Source organism: Meleagris gallopavo, chromosome 8 (assembly GCF_905368555.1).
Source record: "Meleagris gallopavo chromosome 8, MGAL_WU_HG_1.1, whole genome shotgun sequence".
Lineage (NCBI taxonomy): Eukaryota > Metazoa > Chordata > Aves > Galliformes > Phasianidae > Meleagris > Meleagris gallopavo.
This window is the reverse complement of record NC_139411.1, coordinates 28102473-28115892: the sequence shown is the minus strand read 5'-3', so window position 1 is coordinate 28115892 and position 13420 is coordinate 28102473. Positions and strand designations below refer to the sequence as shown.

General features: G+C 40.3%; 1 protein-coding gene across 1 annotated transcript in view; it reads left to right on the top strand.

Moving 5' to 3' along the window:
- The first annotated feature begins 11465 nt into the window (after nucleotides 1-11465).
- Nucleotides 11466-13420, top strand: part of GFRA1 (GDNF family receptor alpha 1) — a 142392-nt gene continuing 140437 nt past the window's right edge. Inside the window, exon 1 of the mRNA XM_085229315.1 lies at nucleotides 11466-12502. Within this exon, the coding sequence (XP_085085441.1) occupies nucleotides 12463-12502 (40 nt within the window). The 5' untranslated portion in view covers nucleotides 11466-12462. The remainder of the gene's footprint in view (nucleotides 12503-13420) is intronic.

The window sequence follows — 13420 nt, the reverse complement described above, 5'->3', positions numbered from 1 at the left end:
AGCATAGTTGGAATAAGACTAGTATCACCTCCCTTATGGGACAGGCTGAGAGAGTTGGAGCTTTTCAGCCTGGAGAAGAGAAGGCTCCAGGGGGACCTTATAGTGGCCTTCCAGTATCTAAAGGGGGCTTACAGTAGAGGTGGGAGGGACTTTTTATCAGGACGTGCAGCAACAGGATGAGGGGAGATGGCTTTAAACTGGGATAGGGTAGATTTAGACTGGGTAGGTTTAGACTAGGTAGAGGGAAGAAATTCTTTATTGTGAGGGTGATGAGACACTGAACAGGTTGCCCAGTGAGGTTGTGGGCACCCCCTCCCTGGAGGCATTGAAGGCTGAGCTGGATGGGGCTGTGAGCATCCTGGTCTAGAGGGAGGTGTCCCTGCCTACAGCAGGGGGTTGGAACTAGATGATCTTAAAGGTCCCTTCCAACCCAAACTGTTCAGTGGTATAAGAGAACAAATAACTTTATGGACTGACAGAATGGAAACCTAACAGTATGGTAAGCACTACTAGGGAATAATTATCATGTTCTCTTGGTAAAAGCTGGTGACTTGATAATCACTCCCAACAGCAGAGGGAACAGGTTTAATGTGTTAGTCAGTTGTGTGGTGACTATGAGTTGTGGTTATGTCCTGGTCATTAAGTAAATTGTCATTATATAAGATGAAAAAATTTTAGTTAAGGCAATAAAGTGTTAATATTGTTTTACAAGGCACTGGTTTAAAAAAAAAACAAAAACAAAAAAAAAAAAACAAAAAAAAACACAAACTCAATATTGTTTACAGTTTTCATGACCCACATTAATTCACAGCAGGTGCAGAGTGGGATGGGTAGAAGAAAGAAGTACCTATTTTCTCAGCTGAGATGAAAATAGCTTATCTGGCAAAACAAAGCTTGAAAGGGCATATGGTTACATCTTTATAAGTACGTGTGGGGGTAGATGTGATGGGAGAAGAATGTTATGTTAAAGCATAGCACTATTTCAAGATCAGATACATACAAACAATTGTGAATAAATGAGAAATTTAGACAAATCTTGGCAATTTGTGTGAAGCTTGAACTGTTTTCCAGACAAGGTCACAGAGGCAAAGAACTGAACTACTTCAATATGGAAATCTAGACATGAATGAAGGGGTATGTGTGACACAGTGAGGTAATGATGAGTCAGAATTTAAAGCTTGTGCTATAAAGCTTTAGATACTTACTGACATTGCTATAGAAGCTTAATGGGGAACTTGTTTGAATACTTTTCTTAAGAAGAAATGTTTTTAACTAGACCTTTTGCTAGGGCTTCTACTATTCCATCAGGATTTTTATGTTCTTTCTTAGTGTTTAGTACATAAGGGGACTGCCCTTTTTTAAATGGTAAGAGATTGGGGCTGTTGGTTAGGATGTCAGATGTTAATTGGATGTAACTTATATGCTTAGGTTTGAGACAATCAACTGGTTTGGGCCAGGAGGTAATTTTTCCTCAATCATATTGACTGAGATTGCTTTCCTCTCTAACAAAAGCCTCTGGGAATGAGGTACAAAATTTTGCTTTTTCAGAATTTTAAATTGTGGCTGGTCAAGAAATTCCCTTACTTCAGTATCTTCCTTCTCTGACTAATTGGTGTTTTTAATTTTTATTTATTCTGCTGCAGTAAGAGGGAGTCTAATTATATGGGGCACTATTTTTGTACTCTACAAGACTTGATTTAATGTTTTCTTTTTTCAGGTCTTCCAAGAGTTTCTTCTGAATAAAAAAATCATAGCTTATTGAGATTGAGCTGAATGGAAGGTTGTCAGGGATACTTCACATGCATTGGTAAGTTTTGAAATGAAAAAGTTGATCATTGGTCCAGATCTTCCTAAGACTCTAGTACTTCCAGCTCAAATAATTGAAACCAAGACAACAACAACAACAACAAAAAAAAAAAACAACCAAAAAACACATACTTTGTTACTTTCCATTTTAGGTATTCTACAAAGTCTCTTGCAGATGCTTTATCACGCTGCTAAAGAATTCAAGTTCTTCAGCCTTCATAAAACACACACTGTCTGTAATTACCTTAAAGTTTTCCTTCCTGATTTTGTTTCTTGACTTCTACTTAAAGGAAAATGACTGAAAAGTTAAGTGACGATAGTGTGTTTTATCTCATCAAATGTGTGAAGAATCTATGGCAACTAGGCTCCTAACACACCTATTATAGTCAAGTGCATACAATTAGATGGATGTAAATGGACTTGATGTTTATTCCTAAAGATTGTTGTCTACACAAATATGGGTACTTAGTTTAGAAGCAACAAACACAATGGTGTTAAAAACCTACTAGACAATTCAGTGTGATTTATTGATAACTGTGCTTGTAGCTGCTATGAAGACTCTTGCCACTAGTAAGAGAAAAGATTACTCTGTTCATCACTGTATTGTTCCTTGAATTATGAGTAATAGTACTCTGAAATTGGGCAGTTTATTTCTCATAGCCTGTGCAGTGATATCAATGTATCAGTTCTGTGATGTGGCTTATCTTTTTCAATCCAGGAAGCTGGAGTTCAAAGGTCTTTCTTAAAGCTCAGATTACGAAGTGTCAGTATAATCTACTGCTACTCAGCCTGTGCGTCTCCTTATACTTCTTGGCAGAGAAATAAAATAGCAGATTCATAAGTCAGGTCAGATCTACTCTGTATCTCTTTTCTTGAATCCTATCCTGACAAGCTCAGATAAATTATCTCTTGGTGTAGAAATGGCCTGAATCACATATAGAAAATGAATGTCTCTAAACCTGCCAGTCCTCCACAAATCCTCAGGTTGCATTTCCTTTGAACTGCCTTCTCAGCTAGTGATGCTAACAGAGAAAACACAGAATTAGTTTTTCTTTCTTCTTTGTAGCGTTGTCTCTGTGGAGTCCAGTGTTACAAGTCATGGAACCTTTTAAGAAAGAGCTGGCAGTTGCATGCTGTATGTAACTTTCTAAATCCAAACCCCACATAAATGGAAAACAGTTACTCCCACGCTTCTCAGTCCCTTTTGGTTACCATCTGGAACAACAATAAAATAAAGCTAATTCTTTTTATCACCTTAGATACATAAATCCAGCTGAAAATGTTTGTTTTTTTTTTCCTAATAAATTGTGTGATTAAATTCAAGCTAAAAAGTTGCTGGTGAGTCATTTTAACTTTGTCTTTTAAGTAGTAGTTGGAAGAAAATGAAATTTTAAAGCTACCCTGTTAAATTTTTTCACTTTAGTATTTTACAGAGAATAGTACTTTTATCCCTGCTTTTCACTGTTATCTAAGTTATTGTTATCTGACATTTATTTTGTTTTTGTGTCACAGGAAAACTGTGATACCTAAATAAAGATTTGGGAAGCTTTTAAGTTCCTGATACAAAACAAACAAACAAACAAAAAGTCCAACCAAACAATAAAACCTCCTGATAAGGAAACACCAGTAGGCTGAAAGCTTGCTACCTTCTCGTCCTCATACATGTGTACGTTCAGACTGCAATACTGGACAGCAAGTTGTACTGTTGTTGTGGGGTAAGAAGAACAAGCAAGGCGCAGTGCAACTGGTTATGATGTTCTGTTTCCAGAATTGCATTCATCAACAGAGGTGTAAAATGTATATAAAGTCTTGAGAATGCTTCCAAATTCTTATTCTTTGGTATTTTAGTTCGTTATAGACTTCATTATTTCTTCCTTTAACTTTTGTTCCTCCCTGTAGCAGTTGCTTTCCAGATTTGGAGCTCCCTCCTCAGCCTCCTATGGAGCTGTTTTCTGTCATTGGTGTCATGGAACTCTTGCCCCAGTTTCACTGACACCTTTATTTCCTCTTGTATCAAACACTGCGTTTGGATAAGCTATAGTCTTTCTCTCTGATCCCAGACCAGCGTGCAACTCAGACAAAGCAGAGCAAAGTATCACAGAATTAAACTCAAAATACAGTAGTTGTTTAGCTCAGATAGCGTTCCATACCAGTAATATCTGTAGGCTTTGCCTAAACAGATGTGAAGCGTGTTTTCTCAGACTAATCTCTGGTCTATGCAAACAGATTTGAAGTTGTTAGGCATTTCTTGAGGATTTCTAGTGATCTGGTGTTCTTGGCAGTGCATCATCTAAGTTTCTAGGGAATGTGGACAGCTAGGGTAAATTTCTTCACAGGAATATGTTGGCATTATGGTGCTTGCATGGTAAGCCCAATGTTATGCTTATTTCATAGTGTTATTTTTACACAGCTTAGACATAGGTACTCTTGTCTTGTGAGTACTCATTACTGTACAGTTAGCTCAACCAAGCAAACAAGTGCTTTATTTTAGAAGTAATATTATTTCAGAGAAGTTGGTTTTTAATTTTTCCCTTAAGAGGAGAAAAGCACCACTATTAGCCCCCATCCAAGTTTTTACCAGTCCCTTCAGCCATTCTGTTTCACTTTCAGTTTAGGATCTACTTGATTGAGATTTCTGTTGAAGATGTTCAAGGAAGTAAAGCAGATTTAGGGGAACTTCTGTATGCTTGATGCTTCTTTTAAGCATTTTAGTCAATATTCATCAACCTTCCATGTAAAGTGAGAATCTTGAAGGAAGAGCACTTGTTTGTTTTCCAGAGGAATAACCACATTATTTACCTATGGGGATTATATATCATCATATTATGCCATGGGCTAAAAGATCACTTTAAAAAGGGAAACATTTATTTATTTATTTTGAAGCTCTAAACCTGAGAGTTAAATGAATATTGACTGATCAGTCAAAACATGTTCAACTTCCCTTCTATATGCTGTCTCTACGCTGAAGTGAGCTATTTCACATAGCTGAAAAATTATTGCTTAATACCTTTAAACACTGTCAGAAATCAATAACTTTGAATTCTGTGTAATTTGTACACTAAGTTTGGCATACCGCTTTAATTCAGTCTGTTTAGAATTGAATGTAAGTGGTTTGAACAGTTGTCAAAAGGACAAACGTCAAATACTATTTTATATTTTAGAAATAATAGTTTGGGTATTTTAGAAATAGTATTACTTTGATATATGAAATTTTTACAGTACTTTTATTGAAGATCTGAATACAATACAAATTCAAAATATCATGGGAAGTAGCATTGTTTTTGTGGTTACATACAAGCTGTGCATAGCGATCACAATACCTATTTACAATATCTTTAAGATCATAAGGCATATATTAATGAATAAAACCACATTTTTCCAATTATTTTAGGTGAGCAAACAATTGGCAAAGAAGTACTGTGCATCACATGATTGAAGCAGCTAAATTTCTTTAACAGCAGGAGCTGTAGCTGATGTAATGAACACCTGTAGAAAAATCAGTTGTGATTCCAGCTTCAGATTTACTTTTCAGGCTGGCCTTGTGTGTTTACTGCTATGGTGTGTACAGTGCTCTGTGGGTACTCTGCTGTCATCAGAATTTCACAGAAATATTGGCAAAGAAGCCAAGTAATGGGATTATCTGGTATCTTAATAGAACAAACAGGTCTTGATTTTTCAACAGTGTGTTTCCAGCTGATAATCAACTGGATTACAGGAGAATTATCTCATTTCCCAGTCATAAGATTCTTCCTAAACTATAAAATTGCAAACAAAAACATGTGTTAATTAAGGAGTCAAGAAATACATAGTCTTTCCACCTTCTTACTTACTGAATAATTTTTATGACAAAGCATCTACGTTAAATTGTTTTGCATTTATTTTTCTTGAAGTGTTTGCAGATTTGTTCAGAATTTTTTTAAAATAAGAAAAATGTAGACATAAAATAATAATAAAAAAAGCCCAAAAATAAAAACATAAGATCCAAACCTTTGAGTGTCATTGTATCTTTAATAGAGATTCTGCCACATGCTGCTGATGGCAGATATCTAAAAATAGTTACTTTTGCTTTCTTCTGTAGGGCAAATTCTCAGGGCGTTTACAACACTGTTTTCTTCCATTTTCATTTTTTCTTGATCTCCTTTCACCTCAAATATAAATCTCTTGAGACTTTTTCTCCTCTAAATTTCTCACCTCAGAGGAAGACAGAAAAAAAACAGATTTTAAAGATTAACACTGACGGAGTTGCTAACCTTTTCAGAAATCTCCAAGAAAATTACAGTTTCAGTGATATTTGCCATCAGGAGAAAAGTTAATTTTACTCATCAGGACTAGTCTAGCAAACATAGAGGAAATACAGTTGCGAAAATCCAAGATGATAATTTTGCCTTTGGTTATCAAATTCTAAAATGACTTTTAACCTCCACATATCATTTTTGACTTCCCTACACAGGGCACGAGTCAGGGCAGATTTGGTCCTACAGTTTAGAATAAGATCTGTACAGAAAGTGAAAGAAAAATCTTCCTCTAGGATTTAATATCCTTTGCTCTGTAAATGTGTGCATATGCAATGTAGCATAAACCATGAAGCTGAATACCCATTACTAGCTAGAGCTGTGCACATCCAAAAAGAGATTCCTACCACTTTTTGCACCTTGTTTTGTACACAGGCATTTTAGCACTTCCAGTTAAGCACATGGCAGTAGGAACTTAAATCTAAACGTAAATAAAGCAGTACGCAAATGGAAGATACAGGCATTCTCATTTTTTTACATAGGTGTATGGTAGGGTTTCTGTCCTGTGGCTCAGGATTGCATGGTTCCCACAAGACTGCATAGCTGGTAATCGTGGAAGTTCAAGAAGACAAAAGAAAGATTGCCACCAGCGAACAAACTAAGTGATGATATGGGCTGAATCACAGCAGCTGCTAATGGCTGTGGGATGTTAAAGGCTGAAACTGAGTATGAAGAAGAGTATGGTCATACCTGGAGTTTCAGGCAGTGATGTACCAGTGTCCAAATTGCATTCTATAAACTTGAATTAATAACTCTTCACGTATAACATCTTGTATTTATGTATCTTTTATATTTTTCCTCGATTCTCTAAATCAGGTTTCTTTGCTGACTGCTGTATTTTCTTGTGCTGTGGAATTTAGCACACTACTTTGCTGTAGAGGCATGAATTGCCTCTGCAAGCAGCTAGGGGGCTGTATTATTCCACTTTTAAAGCAATAAGACATGAATCGAGGAATATACATATTATCAGGCCGTCTTAACAACTTTTTCCTTACCGGTTTGGGCAAACATCAGTGTCTGTATGTCAGTATTTAAAGTTTAATGGGATCATTTGTATTAAGTATGGAACATCACAATAGGCTACGGTTTTGCTTCACATCTTTAAAGGTGAATGTATTTGGTGAGGTGTACGTTCTGTTGTGTCTTACCTGTAAGCAGTTTGAATAGCACCATGATGTTTTAGCATTTATGTATCTAATCTACTGAAATCAAAATAATGTCACATTAGATATGAATTCATGAAGAAATTTTGCAGCTTTTTTTTTCTTTTTTTTTTTTTTTTTTTTTTTACTTCCAGGTTGTCTGATACTACATGAACACAACCTCTGGTGAGGACAGGGAAGCAAGACAGTAGAAGAATTTCTGGATGAGAACGGCCGTATGACTTCACTACCAGGTCAGTCTAGAGGTGTAATGGTTTGTTTTTTTCTCTCTCTCTCGTTTCTTTTCTTTTCTTTTCTTTTTTTTTTTTTTTTGGTGCATGTAGCTTTATTTTATTATACTTCTGTATGAATTAGGCCACTCAGTAATTTGGATTGCACTTGCACTAGGTTTTTATTTGATTACCGTGCGAACGCTCATTGTTTACTTTGCTTTTGTTTTATGTTTTTCCTGATACTTACTGAAAGCTCTAAACCCAAATAAATGACAAGTTCAGTAAAAACTCAATCTTGCTTTTGTGCTGCAAAAGCCCATTCAAGGCTTCATAAGCCCCTCAAAATTGATTTTTGGAGCACTGTTATTTAATCTGTCCTTCAGAAAACTTTAATGCCTTGGGCAAATCCTTCTTGCCTTATTCCCACCACTAGGTTCTCTGGCTTCATGGCAAGCAGATAAATGTAAGACAAAAAAAAAGCAGTGCAGTCCTTAGTAATTCTCTTAACTTGTCGACTCTCCCTTTCTCATTATTGAATAAAACCTCCTGTGTAAACACTATATTTTGCTCTCTCATGGCACACAGACTTTTTCCCATTAGTCTCTTGCTCTTCCCCACCTGCTACATCTGACTCATTAGCTCATTTTCGGCTGTTATTCACCTTTTCCTTCCCCAAAGAAATATATTTAAAGTTCAGGGAACTGTTCTTATTCTCAGCATACTTTCTCCCCGCACATCTAACACAGAAAGTGCAACTTTTCTCTCTGGCTCAGTGGCTCCAACTTCAATATTTTCTTGCAGAGTTCAGTGTTTAAAATGAGGTCTATGGCAGAGATGGCAGAGGGAATTAGCAGAATAGCTGTGGTCCAGTCAATATATTAATACAACCTTGTCAGCTTACCATTACATTGTCATCTGAACTGCAGCAAGCCATAACAACCTAACGTAGAGTTCCAACACCACAGCTCCTGCACATGAGACTAGCTACAAAACAACATCAAGTAGCATCTGAGTCAAGTTTTCTTCCATGTGAAACCCTTCTGAGAGTTTGCTGTCAACCACTAATTTACATGCAAATGAGTAGGCAGAAGGAAATCCAGTAAGGCTGAATACAGGAAAAAAATAGTATTCTGACTTCACACGTCTTGTATGAGTGGCCTGAAGTACCATATGGCCCTGACTACAGACGGAGTTTGATGCTCATGCTGCATTCAGTGCATTTAGATTCAGTCTGTAAGATGGAATGAAGCTTAAAAATGCCCATTGCTTAGGAGTTTTGAAGCAGTGTTGTTTTTTTTATTAAACAGAAGCTTTAATATTATTATTGTTCCTCATTAGCATATATTTTCTTCATTAAAAGTTTTCAAAGAAGTAAAACCAGCTAATGTAGATAACTACAAAAACCCAAGAACCTACAATTATGTAAAAACTACCAGTAAGTGCTGGCAGTAAGTAGCCTAAGTAGTTAGTAGTGATTTCCACATTATTTATACTGTAATGGCCTTTAAGCAATAATTCAGTAGTGATTATGTTGTCATCTGTCTTCTAATGAAATGTTTGTCCTTACCAGCTGCACCTTGTATTTGTTATATTATAATCATTGTTCTGGAACTTCTTAGTAAGTATCAATCAACAGAATAGAAAATTAGCTTAAATATCTTTAAAATAGTCACATTTAAAACTTTCTTTTTTTTTTTTTCCCAAATTATTTCTTTTGCTGAAGGACCTTATGTTTTGAGTGACTGTCACATATAAATGGCAAGGTCGACCTTGGTTAGACTAAAATCAACAGCAAAACACCCACTGACTTAATTTTACCCTAGAGAACATCAGTGGAAAAGAACGTGGAAGGAGCATAAAGATTTCAGCCACAGAATGGGTTTGGAGCTTTCTTATCAGTGAGAAATGGCAGACAGATCAACTGATGATTTTTCTCAAGGTGAGGGGTAGGGTCTTGCTTGTAAGGAAATTACTTCATTTTTAGTTCTTGCTATCCTAAGTGCAGAAATAGTGGCCATACCGCAGGCTTCAGCCTTCTGGTGAGTCAGTTGTCTTGGTGGCCTATAGTAAACAACTGTTTGTTTAAAATATAAGAAAAATGTGAAAGCAACAGAAAAAACAAGCACTATCAATTGCTATCGAGTGCTACATATTGTTAAAATCTTCCACTGCGGATAAACAAAGTCTACCAGTTACTGAATCTACAGATTGGACTGGATTCTGTTGCAGTAACACAATTCTGGGATAAGTTCTGTGGGAAGCAGAGCTCTACTGTTCTGCAGATGGGACACTTCGGTTTTGAATGTTTTCAGTCTGGCACCTTGGTAAATTTTTAAAGACCCTGAACATGGTTTATAGCTGCATTTGCAGGAGGGTACACGTAATCAATATGTATACAATGGCACTTGAGGTTTGCTGCATATCTCAAGTGTTAATGTGATGCAAGTCCAAAGCACAAGTGAGTTCAGCTACCCAAACCCAGTGATCCTCCATGAAGAGAGCAAAGAGCTGTGTTGTCTCTGTGCTGTCAGGACATGGAAATTAGTTTAGACATAAATGGAAAGGATGGCATCCAGCGACTAGAGACTAGATCCATATAAGTTGACAAAAATTAAAAATAATTTCATCTCCAGAAGAACAAAAAATGTGTTACAATTGTACTCATGACAAGCATGAATGCTTTTTCACACCTACAGTCCTGTAAGAAAAACAAACAACAGGCATTCTGAGCTACCATGTGCTATGGACTTTCTGGCTGGATTACTTTTTTCAGAACATGGTTGTGTTTTAAAGCTTTTCCGGATTATGAAATTAGAAGCTTTTTTTGTTTTTCTAGAGATGAACCAAAGACTGGCAAGGGGAATGTTTAGTGCCAATCCTCAGAGTTTTGGATGCACGCTTTTCCAGATGTCTTGGTATTTCTGAACTGTCAGTAACATTTTTACTTTTTAACACTTTCAAATCATGATTTCAATTTCACTGCAGTGGTAAACACCCCACAAAAGCTGTGTTTTATAACAGTGAAAGTCACTGTTAATGCGGGGCTCTGCAGTGCAGTGCTTTTCTATGCTCAATAATACTGTATGTACATGTGTGTATTCAGGACACTAATGCATGAGTGATTTTGTAATAGTGGTCTGGATTTCAGTTCTTGCCTGCCTTGTGGTGTGAATGTTGCAGCTACTCCTGACTTACATCTCTAAATTATAGAGTTATTATCAGGTATACATACAACTTTTATACTAAGTAACTACTATAACTCTGCTTGCCATAATGATGTTAAAATTATCAGTAAAGAAGTAATCATCTTTGCATTTTGCTCACTTTAGCTCACACTGAAGTGTATGGAAGGCCAGCTTGCTTCATGCCTTATGTAGCAGCTATTGCAAAAGCCAGGACTGACTTCCATCACCAATGCCATCACCAACTTAGCACCTTCTAGTTACCTAGGCATGCTCCTAAAATCTGGCTGTTGTCTGTCCCCCTGACAATATCCTTATTGCATGTGTAGCAGTTTATAGTTTTTTCTCCATAGAAAAGCACAGCTTCCCTCAAATGAAAGAAAACACACAGAGGTGTGATTTCATCGGTTGCAACTTGAGATCAGCATTATGATTTCATGGAAAGGAGCAGCGCTCCAGACAGGTTGGTTTATTCCTGTGGAAATACAAATGCACCTGCTAAGAGAAAGTGGCAGGAGAGGAAAAGAAGCAGCAGCAGAGCTTTTGCTCAAGACGGGTTCTCTGAGAGCTCCACGTAGCCTGGCAGATGCTTGGCTTTTAAATAAGTGTTTCTGAAGCACCTTACAGCAGTTTAGCTCCATCTGTGATTCACTTTTCTCCACAGCAGCGGCCAGCCCCACCAGCTTCCTTCTGCAAGGAGAGGCATGTTCCTTTAGGCAAAATGCACTGTGAGGAGAAGCAAATTCCTGAAATCGAGCAGGCCGAGCAGCACATTGATGACACTGCCAAGGAAAGGACAGAAGTATAGGCTGTTCTTTTTAAGAAAGAAAACATCTGGTCGCAGCTAAAAGCTGAGAACACCTGAATCCAATGTTCCAAATGCGAAAGCAAGGAAATCTGGAAACCGACGCTATTTTGGGCTCACTGCATTTCGTTGGGTTTTGGGGGAGCTCTGCGTAGTAGCGATTGTGGGCAAACCACTAAATAGTTCTCTGTTTGAACCATCTGCCGTGCACGCGGGACATATGCTCGCCTTATTCGTGCGGGAGCCCAGCGAAAGCCGATACAGGCGGGCCGGGCCGAGCACCGCGAGCCGCGGCAGCACCGCCTTGGGGCGCAGCCACACGCACCGGACACCTCCGCCTACCGGTCACCCCGGGAGCCCTCCTGCAGCGCCCGGGCTGCCCCGCCGGAACAGCTCCCTGCCCGCGGCGGAGCTCCGTCCCAGTTTCCCCGGTCAAACTTTCCCAGCCGCCGGCAGCACCTGTGCGTATCTCCCGGGCGAGAGGCAGCACCGCCTCCGCGCGAAGAAATAAAGTTGCGGCTCCGAGGAGGGGACGAATCCCCTCCTGCAGGGCTCGGGCAGCCGCGGGGAGCCCTGTAGGTGGCTGTCAACGCCTCATCCCCCACCCCTCCCCGTGAGCGCTCGGTCCCTCCCCGGGCACAGGCGCTGCCCACCCAAGGAGGCGCCCGGCGCTGCTGCCCCGCTGCCGCCGCTCCGCGCACACAGACACACAAATACGGTGCGTGCGCCTCCGGGAGTCAGCGCCTCCACCTTCAGGTTGCTCAGACCTGAAACCTACGGGGAATCTCAGCGTTCTTGTCGCCGCTCCTGCTGGTGGAAGCGGTGAAGAGGAGAGATTTTTATTACTATTGTTATTTTTATTTTTATTTTTTTCCCTCTCCTTATATTCAATGGATCGGAACTTGGAGTCTTTGCACCTCGGCGGTTTTGGAATATCTACATGCTGAGCCTCTTTGTTGTGGCACATCGGCTCGTTCGGTGGAACCATCCGGAGACGGCACGATGTTCCTCGCGCTGCTCTACTTGGCTCTGCCTTTAGCAGGTAAGTTGTGCGGGTGCTCTGCGCCCCGCGGAGCCGGGCGAGGGGTGTGCGGGGCTGGGTGCCCGGTGGCTGTCAGCCCACCGTTCGGACAGGAGAGTGAAGTTTCCACTACTTTGCACGGCTCTGCCTCTCGCATCGCTCGGCCGCTGCAAGCTTTGCGAGATGATAGGCTTAGCAACGTTGGGCTCCGGCAAGTCGCAGGTAAACTTTTCGTTTTAATGGAAAAAGGCTGCTGAAGGGACGAGGAAGGTGGCAGCAGCCGGTGAGGGCTCGCCGCCCCAGCCTGGCAGCCCGCCCGCCGCAGGCATCCCTTGCGCCCCGAGGGGTCCGCCTCTCCGCCCGCGTCTCTGAGGGAGCGCGACGGGGGCACGGAGGAGCGGAAAGAGTTAATGTAATTTGCTTTGTTCTCATGCGAAAGCATCGGGCTGGGGAGAAAGGGAGGAGGGAGACCGTAAATTCCCCTTTTAGGATATGTGTAGAATAAGCAAAAAGGTGTAGAGCCTTTAGAAAGTGACTGACGCAGAAAGGAGGCTGATATCAATCAGCGCGGACGCGTCTCTCGCGGAGCGGCTGTGCTGTTGGTGGCTGTGATGGAAATCACTGCACAGCTCTCACGGAAAGTCAGGCCGAGCGCTTAACCCCGCTGTTAAACGCTGGAGCGGGAAGGGTATCTGTTTCACCAAAGCGGATCCGGGCAGGGATGAAGGCTCGTTCTGTCAGACACGTTAACCCCTGTGGGCTTTCTTTCCTTTTTGTGTTTCCTCATAAATCGACCGGCAGGGTTAAGGCGTGCTCTTGTTCCCTCGCGCTCCCACTAAAGCGGATCTCGCTGTGAGAAGCCCACGTGCTTCAGGCCGTGCCCGAGCTTCGCCAGGTGCTGCCCGTGGGCTTTGTGCAGGGAAGCGCCTCGTGTTGCTC